Source organism: Oryctolagus cuniculus, chromosome 3, assembly GCF_964237555.1.
Source record: "Oryctolagus cuniculus chromosome 3, mOryCun1.1, whole genome shotgun sequence".
Taxonomy (NCBI): Eukaryota; Metazoa; Chordata; class Mammalia; order Lagomorpha; family Leporidae; genus Oryctolagus; species Oryctolagus cuniculus.
The window spans coordinates 102,367,982-102,391,325 of NC_091434.1; the positions used below are offsets into that span (position 1 = coordinate 102,367,982).

Genomic DNA, 23,344 nt, shown 5'->3' on the forward strand with positions numbered 1-23,344 from the left:
AAGCAATGATATTTGCTGTGTTCATGAAGGAGGAATAACAGAGCCATTTCCCCCTCAAGAGTGAATCTTTGTACATATTGGAATGCAGTATAACATATAAGTAATTATCTCTCTATATTTTCTCTCAGTAAAAATAAATGAAAAGATTATATCCTTTTTCATTATTCAGAATGTTTTGTATAGCTCATTAGAAAGAATGATTTGCCCTAATATCATAACTTTTATTCTCATTTTAGTGAGTAGTAATTTCATGAAGTTTTATAGCATAAAATTATAACAATGGGTGTGCATTGTTTTCTTACCTGTAAATTCTAAAACAAGGTTATAGCTAGGCCAGCTATAAATTAAATTTGAATACCACATTTAGAAAATGCACTTAAATAACACTGATTTTAGGAATAAAAATTTATTAAGTAGCTCTCTGATATGTTATCCAAGTCAGTTCTAACTGTGCATTTATTCCAATAAAATTGTACAGAGAAAAAATGCCTACAATTTGCTAAATTAATCATCTCAATCCAAAAGGTACAAATCTTCAGCTACAGAAATGAAAGAAATAAATAGGATTCTGATGAAACCAATTTTCAGCTCTGAAACAACTGGGATGTCCCTAGTTTTCCGTCATGATTTTGACCAGACTCCTGGCTATTTTAATGTTCTTTGCATATGATTCTGCAAAGAGAACTTTGCACTGTTTTCTGTGGGGATTAAGGGTAAAGCTGTAGAAAATGACCAGCTTAACAAGATGGATATGACAGAATTCAGAACTTCAATTCTACTGCATTTATAGCTTTAATTTATTATAGTTGGCTTTCTAAAATGGAATATGATTTTTATTATCTAAATTGATTATTGCTAGGAAAGGAGTAGGATAATTTGGCAATAACTAGGGATTGTGAAGAAATCATTGCTTAAGTGGGGAGAGGTGTTTCTTTCTACCTTTTCCCTTCAAAGCTGTCAAATATAGCCATTTGAATTGCAAAGCCATCACAGAATCCTAACCCATATACATTACTCTTCTGGAGAGAAAAACAAAACAAAACATTTGAACAGAAAAAATATTGTAGAGTATTTTTTTTTTTTTTGACAGGCAGAGTGGACAGTGAGAGAGAGAGACAGAGAGAAAGGTCTTCCTTTTGCCGTTGGTTCACCCTCCAATGGCCGCCACCGGTGGCGCACTGTGGCCGGCGCACTGCACTGATCCGAAGCCAGGAGCCAGGTGCTTATCCTGGTCTCCCATGCGGGTGCAGGGCCCAAGGATCTGGGCCATCCTCCACTGCACTCCCTGGCCACAGCAGAGAGCTGGCCTGGAAGAGGGGCAACCGGGACAGAATCCGGTGCCCCGACCGGGACTAGAACCTGGTGTGCCGGCGCCACTAGGTGGAGGATTAGCCTATTGAGCCGCGGTGCCAGCTATAGAGTATTATTAAAATGAATTTATTGAGCTCTCTACAGAACTCGTCTGGTATACATTAGATTTATATTTTAGGTTGATTCATTTATATTTGATTTATTTTGCACAGACAACTTCCTTGACATGCACAGTTAAGTGAACTTATTAAAGATGTGCTCCAATTTTTATGTGTGAAGGAATAGTTAATGAATCTTTGGAACCTGAGTCTGAATATCAGTTGCCGTTTTGAAATATTTTTCGTCATTATTCTTTATTAGTAATCTTGTCAGTAAGAAATATGCTTTCATTTATTCACTTGAGCTTAGTGGAGAATTCACACTGAGTCATATGTATTGCCTTGTGCCACTTGTTTGCAACCAATGGCATAGTATTTGGTGGGGTCAGCCTAGTTCAGGTTATCTTGATAATCTGGAACTGAAGAAAAAGAGATTGTTCATGTTAATTCAAATAAAATCATGAGATTTACATCTACAGTTTTAACATCATTGTATTACCAGAATGTAGCCTTGACGCATAAAGAAGAAAAAAAAAACACTATTTTTCAGAACTTTCTCTGTCTTGCTTCTATATCCAGACCTTTTTTTAGTTTAGGATAACCTTATAAGAAATAAAGTTTGAGCAGTAATCATTTAGCTTTGTCTGGAATCTTATAAAGGACTATAAATCTATAGCATTGTTGTTATTACTGTCAAAAACTGAGTTTTGGTGCCAGAAATGAGGTGTAAAAGGTTAAGCCTCCCATATGAGCACCTGCTTAAGACCCAGTTGCTCCACTTCTGATCCAGCTCCCTATTAATGCACCTGGGAAAGCATTGGAAGTTGAACCAAATCCTTGGGTTATTGCACCCACATGGGATACCCAGAAGAATCTCCTGGCTCCTCACTTCAGATCCGCCCAACTCTGGCCATTGTGGTCATTTGTGGAGTAAACCAGTAGGTGTAAGATCCCGTCTCTCTCTCTCTCTCTCTCTTTGTGTTTATGCATATCAAATGAATAAATAATAACCTTAAAAAACTGCTCTGTAGTTTCCAGAGTTATGTAAAAGTATCATTAATTAATTAATTAATTAATTCTGAGTTTTGAGAGTAGATGCAGGAATTGAACTGAACATCCTTTTATCCCTTCTCTCCAAAGCAAGTAAAAGAACCCGTCTCCTCAAAAATTCTAATCCTCACCCACAAGACAGCAGCACTCTAATCATGAGACTTAGCAAGTTCATGGTGAATGTTGATAGAATCAAGCTTTACATATATATATGTGTGCGTGCGTGTGTGTATATATATATATATATATGACATAGATCTCTTAGAGTTTTGCCAAGTGTCTATAACATCAATTATTTCCTAACTCACAAGGCCCAATATATCAATAAACCATTCATCTGTTAAAATGAGTTAGCACAATTGAAATTGTGATCCAAGTTGTGTTAGTCTGTTTAAGTAGTAAATATATGGGCTCTAACAATATGCCAAAATTAAACTGACTCCTAATAAATCATTTAGACAATTTCATAGCCAGGAGGATTCCCAAATCCTTTGTATAGTGCTCAAATCAAATAAAACTACAGAACTACCAAACCAAAAATCTGTAGCATCCAGAAACACAATAGCTGAATTTGTGCTGTTTTATTACCTGCTAAAAATGCATTGCCACGAGTCTGGAGGGAGGCATTTCCTCATCTCTCCAGCACGTGGAATAAAAGGATGCTGATTACCCACTTGCTCTTTGGTCAAATCCTCACCTAAGGTTGTAACTTTTTAAATTCTAGTATGACACTCTTGTCTGAAGGGCATTTGAAGAATGAAAAGGGAAACTGGTTGATGTTGGGACAAAGCAGTAGGGGAAGTAACCTTTCTAAACTCTCTTTGATAACTCAGTATATGGATTTCCAGGGCTTTTCTTAATTCTTCAGGGATGATAACAACATTCCAATTTAGATGTATGCTCTTTTCTGGTTCTACACAATAGGTCATATGGCATCAGATTTATACTTATATTAATTTAACATGATAATACTTAACATTTTCTCCTTAAAAGCAGTTCATGGTTTTCATATTATTAGCTATTTATTTATACTGTAAGTATTTCAAAATTATTGTGGCCTATTTGGAAAAATATTTTATGATAAATTATATGTATTTTTAAGTATATGATGTGGGACAAATGTGAATGTAGGATGATGTCCAAAAAGCTATTCATAACTGTTATTAATCACATATGCTATTTAATAGAATTAATCATAAATGTTTTTATGTTAATCATAAATGCTATTATTGTATAATAAAGCAAATTCAGATTCAAAGGGAGACACTATTCTCATGAATGCCTCACACATTTAAAAATTATTTCTATTAACTTTTATTGAAAAAATATTATTTTTATTTTTAGGGTTTAAACAATGTCATTGCTATAGACTTTGATTACAGAGAAGAATTCATCTATTGGATTGATTCCAGCAGACCCAATGGCAGTCGCATAAATAGAATGTGTTTAAATGGAAGTGATGTTAAGGTAACTATTTATTACAGTGATGTATTTTTGAACATATTATTGGTGTGACTGAGCAGAGCAGAAAATGGTATATTTTGGTAGTTATGATATTTGGAGAATGCATTAGCTTGGTTTCAATTTCATATTTGTACTGTGTACATTAATGACTACTTTAAGTAAGACATGTGAAGATTTTTGTCCCTACATTTCATTATAGAGTATTACTTGCAGCACGATAAGCTTCAAATTGGGTAAATATATCTTAATATGTAACTATCTATTGATTTCTCTGCAGCTGTAAGTTTCTTTTTTTTCTTTATATAGTCCTAAAAGCTACAAGAACTGAAAAATATTCACCATATATCAAGGATCACATTATATGCACCATATTTGTACATGTAGTTATATTTAGTATTGATGGGTTAGAATTGATTACAGGACTTATGTATCTTTACTTCCGCAGTTCATGTTCTTATTTGCATTTTCTTCTCTTATTCTAGTCATTTTAATATATAGTAAGAGCAGTTAGGGAAATGGTGAGTGCTATTGGTATCTCCCCAAAACCTGTTAAAGATAAATACTATCAATAATTCATTATGTATACGAATGTTACACAGAATTTTGCCGCACATTTTAAGACAATGAGTATATAAGCTCTAAAGAAAATGTGCAGCTATTGTGCATCAATTGTACAGCTATCCAAGAGCTTTTATTTTTGTATTTTTTTTCTTAAACCCATGTAATGTCGAGGAGATTTTACATATTAGCTAATTTGTCAGAAATATATAATGATATTGTGGTCAATTGCTTTCTACTTAAATTTTATTTCTGATAACTAAATAGTGTTCTATATCTCTATAAAAATCAGGAATCAATTGCTCTATTGCTCTATTTTTCTGTTAGTATTCAAACTATTAATTTTTAATTTTTTTAATTTTGCTAGGTAGTCCATAACACAGCTGTCCCGAATGCACTTGCTGTCGATTGGATTGGAAAAAATCTGTATTGGTCTGACACAGAAAAAAGGATCATTGAAGTATCCAAACTCAATGGCTTGTACCCTACCATACTTGTTAGTAAAAGGCTGAAGTTTCCCAGGGACCTGTGTTTAGATCCTCAAGCAGGGTTTGTAACAAATGTTAAAATTCCTTAAAATATTTCAGGTTTGGCTTGCTTCATTGTGGTAAATCTAGTCTTGAATGTTATTAATATGGAAGTCCAATGTAATGATTAAATGTTTAGAAGTTCTGAGAAATCAAAACCAATAATATGAATATCACATTGAAGGGTATAACTTAAAATTAGCACATTTTACCATAACTCTTAAATAGCTTCAAAACAGCTCTTTTTCTAATGAGTCAATATTCTTAAATTTGTTGTGGAAATACATTATGCAGATTTCACTGATTTAAAATTTTGGAGGAAAGGCAGATTAAGAACAAACTTTCAGATCATATTTTGCAATGTTTGTTATAGTCACAGATATGGGTATATGTAATATAATTATCTTGCAACATGTTCAGCAGAAGACATGAGGAATAGCTATGGAGAATAAATGACAAGGTGTATTATCAAATGCATTGTAAAGGAAGAGCAAAGTAGGGATATTGGGAAAGGTTCATGTTGTAGTTGTGTTTTATTAACCTTTCATTGAGAGAATAGGGACAAGTCATCACCAGGTTTAAGGAAAAAGAGAGGGGAAGATTTCAAATGAGGGATAAACATGCATTAAGATGTCATAGCTGTCTCATTTTCAAGCATGCTGTTCTGGTAGATGGAGAATGCATGTCCTACTTTTTGCTCTATTTATTTACAATGATTACATACTCCAGAATGATGCTTATAGAAGTTAAGCCTGCACAACATGTTTGTTAAAATGAAATATTTAGAGAAGGTATATCTTAAAATAAGACATGGTCACAGTTGCATAGGATAACTGTGGTAGTCTAAATTTTCTGACGTGTAAATTAATTTTCCATAATCTGTTTGATCAGTTCATTGCTTTTATCTCACCATATGCAACAATAAGGTTTTACTTCTTGAAAATGCATTTTAACTCTGGTTTTGTCCCCCATGTTTATAGTTGACAAAGTAATTATATTATAATATACTTTGTAGCCTAATTTTAAACATTAATTTGCATAAAGCAGTACCTAAGAAGTCTTACATTAAGAATGAATTTTTGTTTCCAAGATAACTGGCACAGCTTATTATTTTACTATATAATTATATAACCATTTTGTTGTTTTTGAATATTTTCTTTACCATAATAAAAAGTTTCAGAATAGTGTCAGTTTTATTTTAACTTAAAAAAAGTCACAAAACAGCTTGTTGCCACAGATATTTAAAGAAATAATGTCTAGAGATACTAAATTTAGCTACCATCTTTGTTCATGTGACTATTTTAAATATTTGACATTTTATCAGAAAGTGTTTATTTTCTAATGTCTAAACAGTTATCCTTTTCTTCAAAATCAACATGACTAGCTTAGTTTCTCATTTCTTCTATTCAAGACGTTTCATTTTGCAAAGAAAGAACATTACTTATTTGATAGCAGAGCTCTTGGTCCAGTGTTTAGATTGGGAGATAGCTTCAGATTTATTTTCCCATGTTAGTTATCACCCTATAAAATGAAAACAGCTTTAAGTTATCATCAACATAAATCCATCCATCAAAAGTATCATTAAAACAGCAAAACACTAAATTATTGCATATGTTATTAAAGGCTTGATGTTTTAATATTTGGATTTTGATATGGTTATGTGATATTATAGCCAAAGAAACATAAAGTATAGTTCTTTTTTAATGAAACAATCAAAGCCACTGTTTTAATAGATAAAATCTAATGGCACTTCTGTATTTCTATTGCTTTCTTAGTTCCCCAGAGTGATCCAGTAGGCAGCTCAGGTTTTAGCTTTTATGAGATGAACTTCAGGCTAAAACTGTAAAATATTATGCAACCCTGCCTCAAATCTGACTGCTTCTCTTTCCTCATCAGATGACCTGTATGAATTGCATATATTTTGAATATGCCATACTATTGACCCATACTTTTAAAAGTTTGATTTTTGTCCTGATTTGTGGTGAGGGAAAAGGCAAGGATTTATTTAAGACAGAGTAAGGCTCACTGAGCTGTTAACTGTAATTAAATACCAAACTTTTAGGAGTTGTCATAGGGAGAGTATTTCTATATTTTAATAATACTATCTCAATTATTCTACCTGTTAGTAAGAGGGTTGAAGAAGATACAGTAAACTCGAGGGTTGAAGAAGATACAGTAAACTCAATGGATTTTCCAATTTTTCTCCCAATTTCTAGAACTTTTATTTATTTATTTCTGCTTATTTAAAATGCAAAAGGAGGGAGGGAGGAAGAAGAGGGAAAGAGAGAGAGAGAACCAGAGAGGGAGAGAGTTCCTTGCTCTTCTGAATGACTCACTGCATGCCCACAGCAGCCAAAGCCAGCAGCCCAGAACTCAATCCAAGTCTCCCACAAGGTAGCAGGCAAAATGACTTGAAACATCATCTGCTGCCTCCCAGGTCGTACGCTAGCAAGAAGCTGGAATCAGAAGTGGAGCAGGGACTGGAACCCAAGAACTGCCATCTGAGATGCTGGTGTCCTAACTGGATATAAACCAGCACCAAACACTGCCTACCCTTTTTCAATTTTTTTCCCAATCATCTTGTTATTTGCTATAGTCTGAAAATTAGTATTGAAATTGATCATGAAATTGGGGTAATTAAAATGATTTCTATTTAATATTTATAAAATGATCATTTATACAATGTATATAAACATAACAATATAAAATATAAAGGCCATTAAGACTACCAAGCATAATTTTACTTTTTTAATAACTAAGATGCCATTTTAGGTTATCACAACAAGTCTGTTATGATATTAATGTGAAAGTATGTTATGCCCAAGTTAGCAAAATATAATTAATCTACTTAGTCATTTATTCTACTCATACTTCTTTATATTTTTGTGTATGTGATTATGTTCTAGGTAGAAGTATAAAAATAAAAGACACTGTACCTGTCTCCAAGTATTTCATCATCCAATCAGTTGGCAGAGGTTTGAATAATTGCAGTACAATACCTCTTATGGAAGAAAATATGTCTAGCTCAACTGGCATCAGATAAAGCTTTCTGGTTAGGAATGGTAGTCTTAGAAGTAGCACTGGGTTGCTGTGGTGTGGTGTAATGCTTCAAGCCACTTCATGCAATGCTGGCCTCCCATGTGGGCACTGGGTTGAGTCCTGGCTGCACCACTTCTGTTCCAGCTCTCTGCTATGGCCTAGGAAAGCAGAAGATGGTCCCTGCACCCATGTGGGAGACTTGGAAGAAGCTCCTGGCTCCTGGCTTTTGACTGGCTCAACCTTGGCCCTTCCAGCCACTTGAAGAGTGAACTAGCAGATGGAAGACCTCTCTCTCTCTCTCTTTCTGCCTCTGCCTCTCTGTAACTCTGCCTTTCAAATAAATAAATCTTAGAAAAAAAAAAAAAGAAAAAGAAAGAGAAGTATCCAGCTTCCACCATGCATTTCAGTGTGGCAGGTATTTCTAGCTAAATGAATAGGCTTTGTGGGAAAGCACAAAACAGAATTGTAGGACATATCTAGTGAATTGCCAGGAACTCATATGATAGGAAAGTTAAGCATGTAATTGCTGTTCAGGTTTATTTTATGGAGTGGAAGAGAGCTAGGACTAAATTGAAACTCAACAGCAACAGAAAACTAACCAAATCTTAAGAGGCTTCTAACTTGGACAAACATGTAAATGGACACATAATTTCACAATTTCACCAGAATATGATTCAAGAAAGGGAAATGATAACTTTGTACATCTATTGAGCTTGTGAATTCCCATATAATAAAAATTATAAAGAAGAAAATTACTACTTTTATAGTATTTTGTAAATTAGAAAACTTTATCTTAGTTTTATCATTTTAGATACATATATCATTTATCCTGTCTCTGGAAAATATATGGTTATTTTGATTATGTGCTGTTTATTATATAATAAGAAAATTCAACTTCAAACTAAGTGATTTTTCTCAGAATCATTTAGGTAATAAGATATTAAAATATATATTTAAGCAAGTTTTCAGCCTTTGGCCCCATGTTTTTCTTTTTACATCAATTGGAGATTCTAGTAACTCAGATCTTGAATCATAAGCATGTTTTGCAAGAGTCGTGCAAACATGATATAAGGGAAAAAGAACCCCAAATCATACCTTTGTCTGCTTTAACAATTGACTTTTTTAAAAGTCTTCAAAGTTAGTATAGATGATTTTAGCTTTTGAAAAAAAAAAAAGAGGTGAGTGTAAGTTATTACTAGCAATGAAAGCTATATTTTCATTTTGGTTTACCTAATATTAGCAGATTCACAAGCAAATAATAATAGGTACAATTTAAAATTTGAAATATATGTTAAAAAATATGAGAAGAACACTTTATATACTGTGTGTATCCACTGTTGCCAAAATGGATAATAGTGCAGGAAATTTGGAAAAGCATATTTTATGTTTCTGTATCTTGGCTTATGTTAGCCCTTATTCTTCTAATGCCTGTCTGCTTTTTGTGTAGTTGCAATAAGCACACATTTTTCTGTGACCAGCAGAAATATCACTGTATGGAACATTCTAGGTGGCTACTACATATTGAACTTGTAACATTATGTAACTATGTTCAGTGTAAATGTTTCCCTCTACGTATATAAAGTGAATTTCCTTTATACAAACACCACCACTTAGTCTGTGTATACCTAACACAGAAACAGTGTGAAGACCCTTTAAGGAGATAATAAATGGTTAACTTGATGCACCGGTAGCATGGCTACCCCTACTTAGATATTATGCTTGCACATATGCACAAACCAATGCATTGATATGTAAATCACCTACTTTGTTTCAAAGATAAAAGTCTTAAGGGAACTTCTGTTATGAGGAAGTGAAAAACTTACCAGAATGAAAACTCAGTTGCTGATTTCTGTGGGGAAACAGAATTAAATTATGCACTTAAAGAAAAACTTTTTCCTAACAATTTTTAATCCTATCCAAAAAGCTGACTTCAATGTTCCCATATTTAGGCAAAAAAGAAAATCTCAGAAAATGAATATAGATGATCCATTTTATAATTCAAAATCAGAATTAGTTGTAGGTGGAAGAAGTTTCTCTAAATCTGTTACCTGAATTTAGAAAAAAAAAAAATTAAGCTGAGAGAGGACTTCTACTTAATTCATTTTAATGAAATTTAGTGTATTATATGAAAGTAAAAGACAGACTTAGAATGACAGATTCTTGTTTTTGTGTTTACAAGCAAACTATTTATTACTTATTTACACCTTATTATAACTTATTCAATAGGTCCTACTGTGATCTTGGTAAACATTATCTAGGAGCTATTTAGAAATCTTCATATTTTCACTGAAGCTTTCATTTTCAGTTTTAATTATTTATGAAAACATACATAGTAATTTTAAGTAGCCTATATATAAAGTTCATTTACCATTATTTCTATTTATTTGAAAGAATGAAAGCCAGAATGAGAGCAAGCAAGTGAGATTCCATCTGCTTGGTTTACTCCTCAAAGGCCTGCAACAGCCATGTCTGGGCCAAGCTTAAGCCAGGAGCCTGGGATTCCAATCTGTTTTCCCATTTAGGTGTCAGAAACACAAGTCCTTGAGCCACTTTCTGCCGCTCTCCCATAGAGTGTGCATTGGAAGGAAGCTGGGTAGGAAATAGAGATAGGACTCCATCTCAGGCACACTGATATGGCCTTCATGGGTCCCAAACAGTAACCTCACCTGCTGTGCCACAACACCAGCCCTGCTTTAGGTAGATTTTGATTATAATTGCAAGCATATGTAAATAGCTAAACTGAAATAATGAAGACTATATCTAATGAAGTGGTTTGGATATATTCTTCTTTTTTTTATGTTTTTTTTTTATTTTTTTTAAACTTTTATTTAATGAATATAAATTTCCAAAGTACGACTTATGGATTACAATGGCTTCCCCCCCATACCGTCCTTCCCACCCACAACCCTCCCCTTTCCCACTCCCTCTCCCCTTCCATTCACATCGATTCATTTTCGATTATCTTAATATACAGAAGATCAGCTTAGTATACATCAAGTATGGATTTCAACAGTTTACTCCCACACAGAAACATAAAGTGAAAAATAATAGATGATTTTTTTTAAATGATGATGAAATCAGAGCAGACCTATTGTCATGTTTAATCCCAGTGAGAGTCAAGTTGGGAATTGATAATTTCTTTTTTTTTTTTTTTTTTTTTACAGAGGATCAGTTTAGTATGCATTAAGTAAGGATTTCAACAGTTTGCACCCCCATAGAAACACAAAGTGAAATATATTGTTTGAGTACTCGTTATAGCATTAAATCTCAATGTACAGCACATTAAGGACAGAGATCCTACACGAGGAGTAAGTGCACAGTGACTCCTGTTGTTGACTTTACCAATTGACACTCCTGTCTATGGCATCAGTAATCTCCCTATGCTCCAGTCATGAGTTTCCAAGGCTATGGAAGCCCTCTGAGTTCTCCGACTCTTATCTTGTTTAGACAAGGTCATAGTTAAAGTGGAGGTTCTCTCCTCCCTTCAGAGAAAGGTACCTCCTTCTTTGATGACCTGTTCTTTCCACTGGGATCTCACTCTCAGAGATCTTTTGCCAGAGTGTCTTGGCTTTCCATGCCTGAAATACTCTCATGAGCTTTTCAGCCAGCTCCGAATGACTTTAGGGCTGATTCTGAGGCCAGAGTGCTATTTAGGACATCTGCCATTCTATGAGTCTGCTGAGTATCTCACTTCCCATGTTGGATCACTCTCCCCTTTATTTATTCCATTGGTTAGCGTTAGCAGGTACTAGACTTGTCTATGTGCTCCCTTTGACTCCCAGTCCCTCCACCATGACCAACTGTGAACTGAAACTGATCACCTGGAACAGTGAGATGGCATTGGTACATGCCACCTCGATGGGATTGAATTGGAATCCCCTGGTATGCTTCCAACTCCACCACTTGGGGCAAGTCAGCCTGAGCATGTCCCAAATTATACATCTCTTCCCTCTCCCATTCCCACTCCCATGTTCTTCTTAATGTTAAATGCTATTTTAATTTTTTTATTTGCTGAAAATGAAATTTTAGAATTCTTAAAAAATAACATGGTGTAGAGAAAGTATGAATACATTTAATCATACATAACACATGTGAAAGAGTCTGATATAAGCATATCACATTTAGCAGGAAAAAATAATGTATCAGTGTTAGCAAGATTCAGGGCCAGTGAGGCAAGGGGGAATGTTCTCCAGGTAAATTTTCTTTTGATTTTTACGTATCTCTAAACCAGTTTTTTTCCCTTTTGTTTCTATGTTTTCACTATCTTTAGTATAGAGATGATGTTCCTCCAGAAACTTGTTATAAAAGAACACATTGTGGGTTTTTTTAGATTCACTTCATTGATGGCTATTGATCCTGAGAATTTTTTCATGTGCTTGTTGGCCTTTTGAAAATATACTCTCTTGAAAAAAATACCTATTCAAATCCTTTGCCCATTTCTTAACTGGATTGTTTGTTTTGTTGTTGTTGAATTTCTTGAGCTTATTTTAGATTCTGGATGTTAACCTTTTATCAGTTGCATAGTTTGCAAATAGTTTGTCCCATTCTGTTGGATGCCTCTTCACTTTGTTGAATGTTTCTTTTGCAGTGCATAAGTTTCTCAGCTTGATGTAACCCATTTGTCAATTTAGGTTTGGATTGCCTGTGCTTCTGGGGTCTTTTCCAAGAAGTCTTTGCCTATGCCAGTGTATTCAAGATTTTCCCCAATGTTCTCTACTAATTTGGTGGTATCAGGTTGCAGATTTAGGTCCTTGATCCATTTTGAGTGGATTTTTGTGTAAAGTGTATTGTAGGGGTCTAGTTTCACACTTCTGCACATGGTAGATCCAGTTTCCCCAGCACCATTTGTTAAAGAGACTGTCACTCTTACAGGGATTGATTTTAACTCCTTTGTCAAAGATAAGTTGTTTGTAGATGCATTGATTTCTGGAGTTTCTATTCTGTTTCATTGCTCTACGTGTCTGTTTTTGTTTTTTTTTCCAGTACCAGGATTTTTTGATTATAATTGTCCTGTAGTATATCTTGAAATCAGGTATTGTGATGCCACTGGCTTTGTTAGTATCACTATTAATATCACTTTACTTCCTCACCCTGGTCACACCTGCAATGTCCTGCTCTCTGTAACTTCCAGTAGTATACTATTTTATTTTCACAAAATAAACTTTTTTAAAAGATTTTTTTAAAAAATTTTAACTGACCTAATTATGCTACAAATTGATGCGGTAATGTGATGCTTTATTGTATGTATACATGGTGTAATGTCCAATCTGAATAAACATTTCTGTCTCCTTAAATATTTATCATTTCTTTCAGTGAAATTATTTAGAATCATCTCATGACTTTTGATTTTAGAAAACTACACAGTACAGCATCATTATCTATAGTCATCCTACTTTGCAATTAAACACCAGAACTTCTTGTATCTTGGTACCCATCTTTTCTTCATCCTTCCCTCCAGCACATTCTTCCCAGCCTCTGGCAATCGCTATACTGCTCTTGACTTCTATGAGATCCACTTAAGATTCCACATATGGTGGGATTCTACGTAATATGTGTGGATATTATTCACTTTGTCTGAATACCATATTTTCTTTATCAGTTAATAACTTGATGGACATTTGGGTAATTGATAGTTCTTGCCTAGTATGAAAAGTGCTGCAATAAACTTTCACACATTGATTTCAGTCAATTTTGATATATTTATAGTAATAGTAATACTGGATCAATGGTAGTTCTAATTTTATTTTTTGAGGTACCTCTGTTTAACACAATGGCTGTACTTATTCTCTCCAACACTGTGTGCAAGTCTTCTTGTTTCTCCACACCCTTGCCTTCAATTGCTATTCTTTGGCTTTTTTGTAATAGACATTCTAACTAGAGGTGATAGCTCATTGTGGTTTTGATTTGCATTTTTCTGATGATCAATGGTGTTGAACCTTTTTTTTTTTTTTTTCATGTACTTGTTGACTACTTGTATGTCTTCCTTGAAAAATATGTTTGGGTCTGCCCATTTTAATTGGATTATATTTTTCTTATGTTGTATGAGTTCTTTAAATATTTTCGTTAGTATCTGCTTGTTAGATGTATAGTTTGCAAGTATTTTCTACTATTCTTTTGGTTCTCATTTATCTGAGTGCCCACATCCCACATCAGAGTGTCAGAGTTCAGTTCTCTGCTTTAGCTCCTGAACTCCAGCTTCCTGCTAAAGCAAATCCCAAAAGGCAAGGAAAATGGCTCAAGTAATTAAATGGATTCCGGGCATCCAAGTGGGAGATCTAGATTGTGTTCCCAGATTCTGGCTGTAGCCCTAGTCCAGTCCCAGCTATCCTGAGCAAGCCAGCAGAGGGCAGCTCTCTCTCTTTATCTCTGCCTCTCACATTCAAGAGGCTACATCCTTTGCTGTGCATTAGCACTTTGGTTTGATGAAGCCTCATTTGTCTAATTTTCCATTTTCCTCTGTGCCTTTGGGACCTGATCCAAACCAATAACATAATATACTATAAATCAGTGCTATGCAGTAGGACTTTCTCTGATTAAGGAAGTGCTCTGTGTTCATGTTGTTAGATATGATAGCCACTGGACTCATGCTGTTACTAAATACTTGGCATGTGGTTAGTTCAACTAAGGAACAATCCAGCTAATTCATTTTAATTTGACTTTAATTACTTCAAACTTCATTATAGTTGGCTAGTGGCTACTACATTGAACAATGCACATTCAAACATATGAAATGTATGCCTGCAAAATTCCTTTGAAGCTTTTGTAGATAAAATCAAAAAGAAAAAAACATTCATATTGTTTTATAATATATATATTTCAAAAGTTTACATCTCATGTTGAGTATATATAATGTTAACACTTGCTAATATAAATATTTATATATGAATTATATATATGACTTTGTATGATAAAGGAAACATGGTTAAAACTAAAAGAATACTTCAAACAATAATGAGTAAAAAAACATATATTTGTTTTGACATATGATTCTTTAAAAGCTACAACACAGAGAGATACTGAGAATTGATTTGGTAACAGTTGAGCAAAGAAACGAAATGTGTGTGATGTTTTACTCCTGGAGTATGTGTAAATAAACTGACTATTGATTTTCTTTCCTAGATATTTGTATTGGATTGATTGCTGTGAGTATCCTCACATTGGCCGTGTTGGAATGGATGGAACCAATCAGAGTGTTGTCATAGAAACCAAGATTTCTAGACCTATGGCACTAACAATAGATTATGTCAACCACAGACTCTACTGGGCTGATGAAAATCACATTGAATTTAGCAACATGGATGGATCTCACAGACACCAAGGTTGGTCTAGTAGAATAAATGATTCAGTATCATATCAGTGAATAAAATATTCATTTGAAAATTATTTACTTTTTCTAACAAAACACATTTCTTAATTTAAGATTAATTACTATACTCCTTGATGACATACTAATAAGTTAGAATTATATATATATTTCTTCAATAATTATCTAATTTATGCATAAAATCAGTTTGACAATGTCAATATTTCATTAAAATTTAATAGTGTTTTCTAAAACATTTTATAGTAAAAACTGATTTATAAATTAATACACACAATTATTTTAATTGAATTGGAATATTGGATTTCACTTGTAATCCTGAATTGTTAGTGCAGTCTGGTAGGATTTCAGTTTTCTTAGAAAAAATAAAAACAGTAAAGGTATGGTTCTTTAGACATAGTAAAGTAATATTATTTAAAATTATCAACTGTCAAGCTATGTATATGGTTAAATTTATTGTTGTCCAATCAACAGCAGTGAGAAAAGTTAACATGTTAACAGATTTCAAATTAGAGTTTCATTCACAAAATAGTGTGATACTGTTTCTCTGGTTTTTAAAATGACTCCCAATAGTTTAAAAGCTCTGTAAAATAAATGAATAAATATTGGATATAGAGGGATATAACACTGGCATTATGGATCAAGTAGAAATCTTATGAGAGAAACTTATAGGTGAAGATGAAGAAATTAACAATAGTGAAGGAGAAGAATGTAATTGAGAAGAAATAAAGCAAAAACATAATATGAATATAATAGAACTCACAAATGATGCAAAGGAACTCTAAAAATATTTTTGATGCAGGTAATTTTTCAAGGATTAGACTTTCCCTTGTATTAAAAATGAAAAATGATTTTGATGATTTTTCATGGCCTATATCATTTTAATTGTTAAGTGTTTTCATTTCCAAGAGCTTCTTAAAAGATAAGCTTCAAGATGAGGTATCAAAGGCTGCCTACCTATTAATATGGTTTCTCTTATCAGAATGCTTCCTTCTCTGGAACTAAGTTTAGGACAGATCCTTTGGAGAAGGGAAGGGGGGAAAATAGTAAGAGCAATTATTATTGACAGGTGAGACTCTGAAAATGTATGCACTTGAGAAAGATGAAGCCACTGAGTTAAAAAAATAAATAAATGGAAGGCATTGAAGTCACACAAACGTTTATTGTTGCCTAAACTCCTTTCATTGGTTGTTTAAACAAAATTTTTGAAATGAAGCAACTGGAGGAGGATCTTAGAAGTGCTTTAAAATTATTTATTTATTTTTTTATTTGCAAGGCAAAAGGACATAAAGAGAGAAAACACACAAACAGCCTAATTGTATCCGGGGTTGGATCAGGCCAAAACATGAAACCAGAAACTTGATTTGTGTGTCCCATGCAGTTGGCGGGGGTCCAGCTGCTTGAACCATCATTTGCTGACCCCTAGAATGTGCATTACTAGAAATCTGGAATCAAGATAGGAGCTAGGACACAAACAGAGGCATTCTAATGTGGGAGGTGGGCGTGTCACAAGAGAACCACCTGTCTTCCTAGCCAAAAGCCTGGCCCAAGGTGCTTCTTTTTAATGATAAGAATACTGAGGTATGACGAGTGTCCTTGGATGGCTCACTTATTTAGATATTGAAATTCTAATAATTCTAATTATGGAGTTGAACACCTCATCCAGTTGCACTTTGAGTGAAAAATTACTGCTTTAAGATTTTAATTACTTCAAAAGTAATATTGACAAATCAAAATCACTCAAAACATTCACAAGTTATATCTCCTCCAAAGAATCATAATCAAATAATCTGCATTATTTTTCGATAATGTAATTGAAAGTCCCTGTTGTTATTTTCCTATGTACTATTAATATGTTCACTTTTTGGAGTTTATATAAAGCACTAGATTGTTTGGATGTATTAATTTGTGCAAAATTTTCCATTTTCAGTGAAACATCTATAAATTTAAGTTATGAAGATGAGGATTTAAAAATACACTAAAGCATCAAATGTTTGCTATTTTGATTTGAGCTTTTGATGTTCGAGTAACAAGCATTATAGTTAAGAAATATTAGATCTATTAGAAACTATTGAGTCCATATTCTTATTATCAAAAAATACATCACATATGTGGTTGATGAATTCTTTCAAAAACTTAATACAAAATTAAATGCATGTAAATGAAGTGTCTTTCAGTTCTGTTACTAGTGCTAACTTTGGGTCTAGAGATATTTTTTAGGGAGAAATGTGCTAAATTTATTACAGAGTTAAATATTTGGCTGAACAGTAGTCTAGCCTGATGATATTAAAAAAATTTAATTTGATTTTGAAAGTACCTTGAGGTTCAGGTGAGAGAAAAGGAATGTAATAGTTCTGCAACTTTCAGAAATATTTTTCCTAAAGGCTCAAAAAGACTGATGAAAAATTCATTAAGTGCTTTATCAGACATCTGCCAATACCTGAGTTCAGGCCAATAATTACCTGGTAGTTGCTAATGAGGTACTAATTGTAGCCAACCTGAGTGATGCCCATCTCCGGCGTCAGTGAAAAGGAGAGCCATTCATTTGCCATGTTTGTAAAAAGGAATTGGCTTATTCTCCTTCTTACATTTGCCCTATAAATACGTAGGAGAATGCTTGTTTTCCAGGCTGCATATTTGCAGGTGGAAAAATTAGACTTTTTATATAATAATTTCTGTATTTCCTTTCACCTGATCAGTATTATCAGTAACATTTCTTTTATTTTTAAAGTGAGGTAGGACCTACTAATTATAACAATGTAATCTGAAAGTATGAAGAGAATATGAGACATTTCAGTATAAGAGCTATTTTTCATAAGCCAAATTTTAATCATGAAGAAGAGTTAACCCTTGAATAGGTCTTTTGTGCTTCACAAAGTTTTCCCCCAAACATATTTTAATAAAACTACATAGTAACTTCATTGGTGAATCATTTTTAAAATTATTTGTCTAGATTGAGACCTCTGAAGTTTCTAAATTGTTTACTAAGTGGAAGACTGGTTTAGATTTGAGATGCACACGCCTGGCAGCTTGCTTGTCAATTTTTAGCCGTCTTTCTCTGCTACAGCCTCTAATCCAGCTCTTTATCCTACGAAGATCAAATACCATGATGCAAATTAAGCCAAAGAATATCAAACTACATTAGTTTGCTAGCTTGGAAACATTTGGATGCAAGCTTAGTCACAATAACCTGTCCCTAACCTCTGTTTGTATTAGTCTACATGTTTTCACTACAATAACAATATTAATTATTTATTTTGATAATATAAATAATATTAACAATATAATGGTACAATTAATTGTATGCATGCTACTGAATTAAGTCAGATTTTTTATTTTAAATTACATCTTCATGGGTTCATTACTTTAATTTTTCTGATTTTTTTTTTCCTTTAAGCTATAGCCATTCATTCATTCACTCAGTCAGAAACATTTCTTGATCTTTCCAGGCACTGTGCTAGCCCTGGTGTTGTAAAGATGACTAAATCCCTGTCTTTATCACAGTCCAATGAGAAAAACTGATACAAGGGGAAAGACATAATTTAGATTGAGGTTAAATGTATGCAAAATATTGTGAAAATGGAAGTATGGGGAAGTCTTTGTTGGAGTGCATACATCTTTGAGAAGTCTGTGAGATTTAGTAAAAGCTTGCCATACAGGGAAAATATGGGAAGGATTCCTCATGCAGAGGGAACAGCATGGGCAAAGATGTAACAGAATCTTGAAACAGCATGGGGTTTACACAATTTGGCTATGGCTGGAAGTCTTATAAGAGAGAGATAATGACACTAGATGAACAAGAGCAAATTGGGGCCAGATTGTGACAAGCCTGGTATGCTACATAATTTGGAATTTATCCTTTAGGTCATAGGGAGCCATTGATGGTATTTAGTTGATAGAGTGCTGTTATTAGATTTGACAACAGCATGGAAAATGAAAGACCCTGGAAGGGCAACCAATTTAGAGACTGTTAAAGTATTTTAGGAGAAAATGCTTGAAGTGATTATAGCTATGGGGATGGAGATACAGTGTTAGATTCAGTAGTGATTTAGCAGATAAAGTAGGCGAGATCTGTAAGCTGAAAATAGCACAAATATTGGTAATGGAGTTGTACATATGATATGTATCATATGGTTAAGTAGGGAAAAGAATTCCTATTTTCAATAACTATCAAAATCATATTTTGTATATATTTGAAAGAATTAAATGTACCAATGTAAATCTAACTTAAAATTCAGTAAGAAAATATAATTGTAAAATATGTTAATTTTAACAGCATGGTCAGCAAAGCAGCATTCTAAAGATGTGGTTAAGTATCCTGTTTTATCTTTCCCTAACACCTACTTTAGCCACTTGCTAGTTTACCTGGATCAAAGATTGAAGATGAGGGCAACTGTTTCCTCATACTTTCTCCTGAGACATGAAATAGGTTCACTGAGGGACTTGGCATTCTTAGGACAGTCTCCAGATTGGCATGTGCAGTTTTTATATAAGTCCTTAAAGAAAAATAGAATGATTCCAAATATATGAATAATAATCTTATTGTAGGTCTACAAATCTGTGGCCAATTGCTTCTGCCCTCAAACCATATCCCCCCCTCAGTGAATTTATGTTTAGATTTTGGATGAGAAATAATAAAGCCTTGCTGAAGTAATGATGTTTAAATGAAAGGATCACTTCGAACCAGAGAAAGCAAACCTTTAGGATCATGTAGAAGCCTGATGAACCTAAGAATGCAGATTAGGTTAGGGTAGAATGTGCTGCCAGCTAGCTTATTCACCCTGATCACTATAGGCAATTTATCTGGCTTCAGTTACTTCATCTATAGGAACATGGGTGTTGGGAAAAATGGCATCAAAGGTAATTCCAGAGCTAAAGTTCTAAGCCCTCAGTTAGTGGGATCAATCAATATTTCAGAGTATTTTTCAAATCTTCATGTTTAGTCTTAGATTCGTATTCTTCATTTTAAGCCTGAGAACTTGGAAATCTGTGGTAACCTGATGCTTCCTCATTAACTTGATAAAAATTTCAAATTGCTAAGGTAGTCTCCAGTTCTAAGTATTATCATAAAAGTTATTAACATTTTCTAGAGTTACTTGTAAACAATCAAAATCACAAGGGAGACAATAGCCTACATTCTTTTTTTTTTTTTAATAGATTGGTCTATTTTTGAAAGGCAGAGTGACAGAAAGAGGGAGGAAGGACACATGGGAGAAACTGAGAGAGAGAGAAAGAGTATTTTTCCATCTGGTTGTTCACTTCCCCAAATGGTCATGACATCCAGATCTGTTCAAGCTGAAGTCAGTGGCTGTGAACTCCATCCTGGTCTCTCATTTGGGTGGCAGAGACCCAAGTACTTTTGCTTCCCAGACAGGAAGCTGGATTAAAATCAGAGCAGCTGGAGCTTGAACTGGCACTCTGATGTGAGATGCCAGAATCACAAGTAGTATCTTGCTCCACTGTGCCACAACACCAGCCCTAATGCTGCATTCTTTCATTCTTTTTTTTTTAACTTTTATTTAATGAATATAGATTTCCAAAGTACAGCTTATGGACTACATTGGCTTTCCCCCACCCCCCCAATGACTTCCCTCCCACCCGCAACCCTCCCCTTTCCCACTCTCTCTCCCCTTCTATTCATATCACAATTCATTTTCAATTTTCTATATATACAGAAGATCAGTTTAGTATACATTAAGTAAAGATTTCAACAATTTGCACCCCCATAGAAACACAAAGTGAAAAATACTGTTTGAGTACTAGTTATAGCATTAAATCTCAATGTACAGCACATTAAGGACAGAGATCCTACATGAGGAGTAAGTGCACAGTGACTCCTGTTGTTGACTTTACAAATTGACACTCCTGTTTATGGCATCAGTAATCTCCCTATGCTCCAGTCATGAGTTTCCAAGGCTATGGAAGCCTTTTGAGTTCTCCGACTCTTATCTTATTTAAACAAGGTCATAGTCAAAGTGGAAGTTCTCTCCTCCCTTCAGAGAAATGTACCTCCTTCTTTGAAGACCTGTTCTTTCCACTGGGATCTCACTCATAGAGATTAGAGATCTTTCATTTAGGGTTTTTTTTTTTTTTTTTTTTTTTTTTTTTTTTTTTTTGCCAGAGTGTCTTGGCTTTCCATGCCTGAAATACTCTCATGGGCTTTTCAGGCAGATCGGAATGCCTTTAGGCTGATTCTGAGGCCAGAGTGCTGTTTAGGACATCTATGAGTCTGCTGTGTATCTTGCTTCCCATGTTGGATCACTCTCCCCTTTATTTATTCTATCGGTTAGTATTAGCAGACACTAGTCTTGCTTGTGTGATCCCTTTGACTCTTAGACCTATCAGTGTGATCAATTGTGAACTGAAGTTGATCACTTGGACTAGTGAGATGGCATTGGTACGTGCCACCTTGATGGGATTGAATTGGAATCCCCTGGTATGTTTCTAACTCTACCATTTGGGGCAAGTCAGCTTGAGCATGTCCCAAATTGTACATGTCTTCCCTGTCTTATTCCTACTCTTATATTTAACGGGGATCACATTTCAGTTTAATTTTAACTCTTAAGAATAACTGTGTATTAATTACAGAATTAAACCAGTAGTATTAAGTAGAACAGACAAAAAAAAAACTACTAAGAGGGATAATGTATTAAGTTGTTCATTAACAGTCAGGGCTATGCTGATCAAGTCACCATTTCTCATAGTGTCCATTTCACTTCAACAGGTTTCCTTTTTGGTGCTCAGTCAGTTGTCACCAATCAGGGAAAACATATGATATTTGTCCCTTTGGGACTGGCTTATTTCACTCAGCATGATGTGTTCCAGATTCCTCCATTTTGTTGTAAATGACTGGATTTCATTGTTTTTTACTGTGGTATAGTATTCTAAAGAGTACATATCCCATAATTTCTTGATCCAGTCTACCATTGATGGGCATTTAGGTTGGTTCCAGGTCTTGGCTATTGTGAATTGTGCTGCAATAAACATTAGGGTGCAGACCGCTTGTTTGTTTGCCAATTTAAATTCCTTTGGGTAAATTCCAAGGAGTGGGATGGCTGGGTCGAAAGGTAGGGTTATCTTCAGGTTTCTGAGGAATCTCCAGACTGACTTCCATAGTGGCTTGACCAGTTTCTAATGCTGCATTCTTGAGTATAACATTGCATTAGATGTTTTACACATGCTATTCTCTTATTTAGACTTTCACTGGACATGTTCTTAACTAGCAATTAGAGTTTCAAGAGAAGAAATCATACACTTAAAAATACTCATTTACTTATTTAAGAAGTCTACTGGATTCAAGGGTTTGATTGATATGATACAAGGTTTCTAATCATTCCATCAAACCATCACTATGTGATAAGTGCAATTAAAGTTACTTTTAGCAAACAAATAGGTTCAAAGTGTTTAATTTGTCCAAAATCACATAGCTAGTAATCAGGAAAATCGGAATTTGAACATAGACTACCTAGTGCCAAAGCTTGCTTTCTTTCCTCTTGGAAAATGGAAGATGTGATATCTGCTTTTTATAGCCTCTAATAACAACAGCATAAATGCACACTTGTAAAAATAAAGATATACAGTCTTGAATTCCTTCTATTGATTTAAATAGTAGACATAGATAAACAGAATAAGATATCAGAAACAAATTAAAACTTAAGCCACCAGAATATAATGACTGTTAAAGAAAGCATATATCTTATTGGGTCCAAATATGGTTTATTTCTATGAGGGAATGAAAAGAGATATAATGTTGCTTAAAATGTATACCTGGTGACTTAGTCCACTTGGGCTGTTTTAACAAAACAACTTAGATGGAGTGATTTATAAATAATAGAAATTTATGGCTCCCTATTCTGGAAGCAGGGAAGTCCAAGATTAAGATGCTGGCAGGGGCCAGCACTGTGGTGTAGCAGGTAAAGCCTCCACCTGCAGTGCCGGCATCCCATAAGAACACAGGTTTGAGACCCAGCTGCTCC

The 23,344-nt window shown here is 34.2% G+C and overlaps 1 protein-coding gene across 9 annotated transcripts in view; it reads left to right on the forward strand.

The window, feature by feature from the left end:
- LRP1B (LDL receptor related protein 1B) overlaps positions 1–23,344 on the forward strand; it is a 2,140,503-nt gene that overhangs the window by 1,864,015 nt on the left and 253,144 nt on the right. For all 9 annotated transcript variants that reach the window (XR_007920674.2, XM_051849575.2, XM_051849574.2 and 6 more), the window contains 3 exons: positions 3,804–3,926; positions 4,849–5,030; positions 15,167–15,366. Coding sequence is in view for 8 of the 9 variants with exons in the window: in XM_051849575.2 (XP_051705535.2) it covers positions 3,804–3,926; positions 4,849–5,030; positions 15,167–15,366 (505 nt within the window). In the remaining variant the exon portion in view is untranslated. The remainder of the gene's footprint in view (positions 1–3,803; positions 3,927–4,848; positions 5,031–15,166; positions 15,367–23,344) is intronic.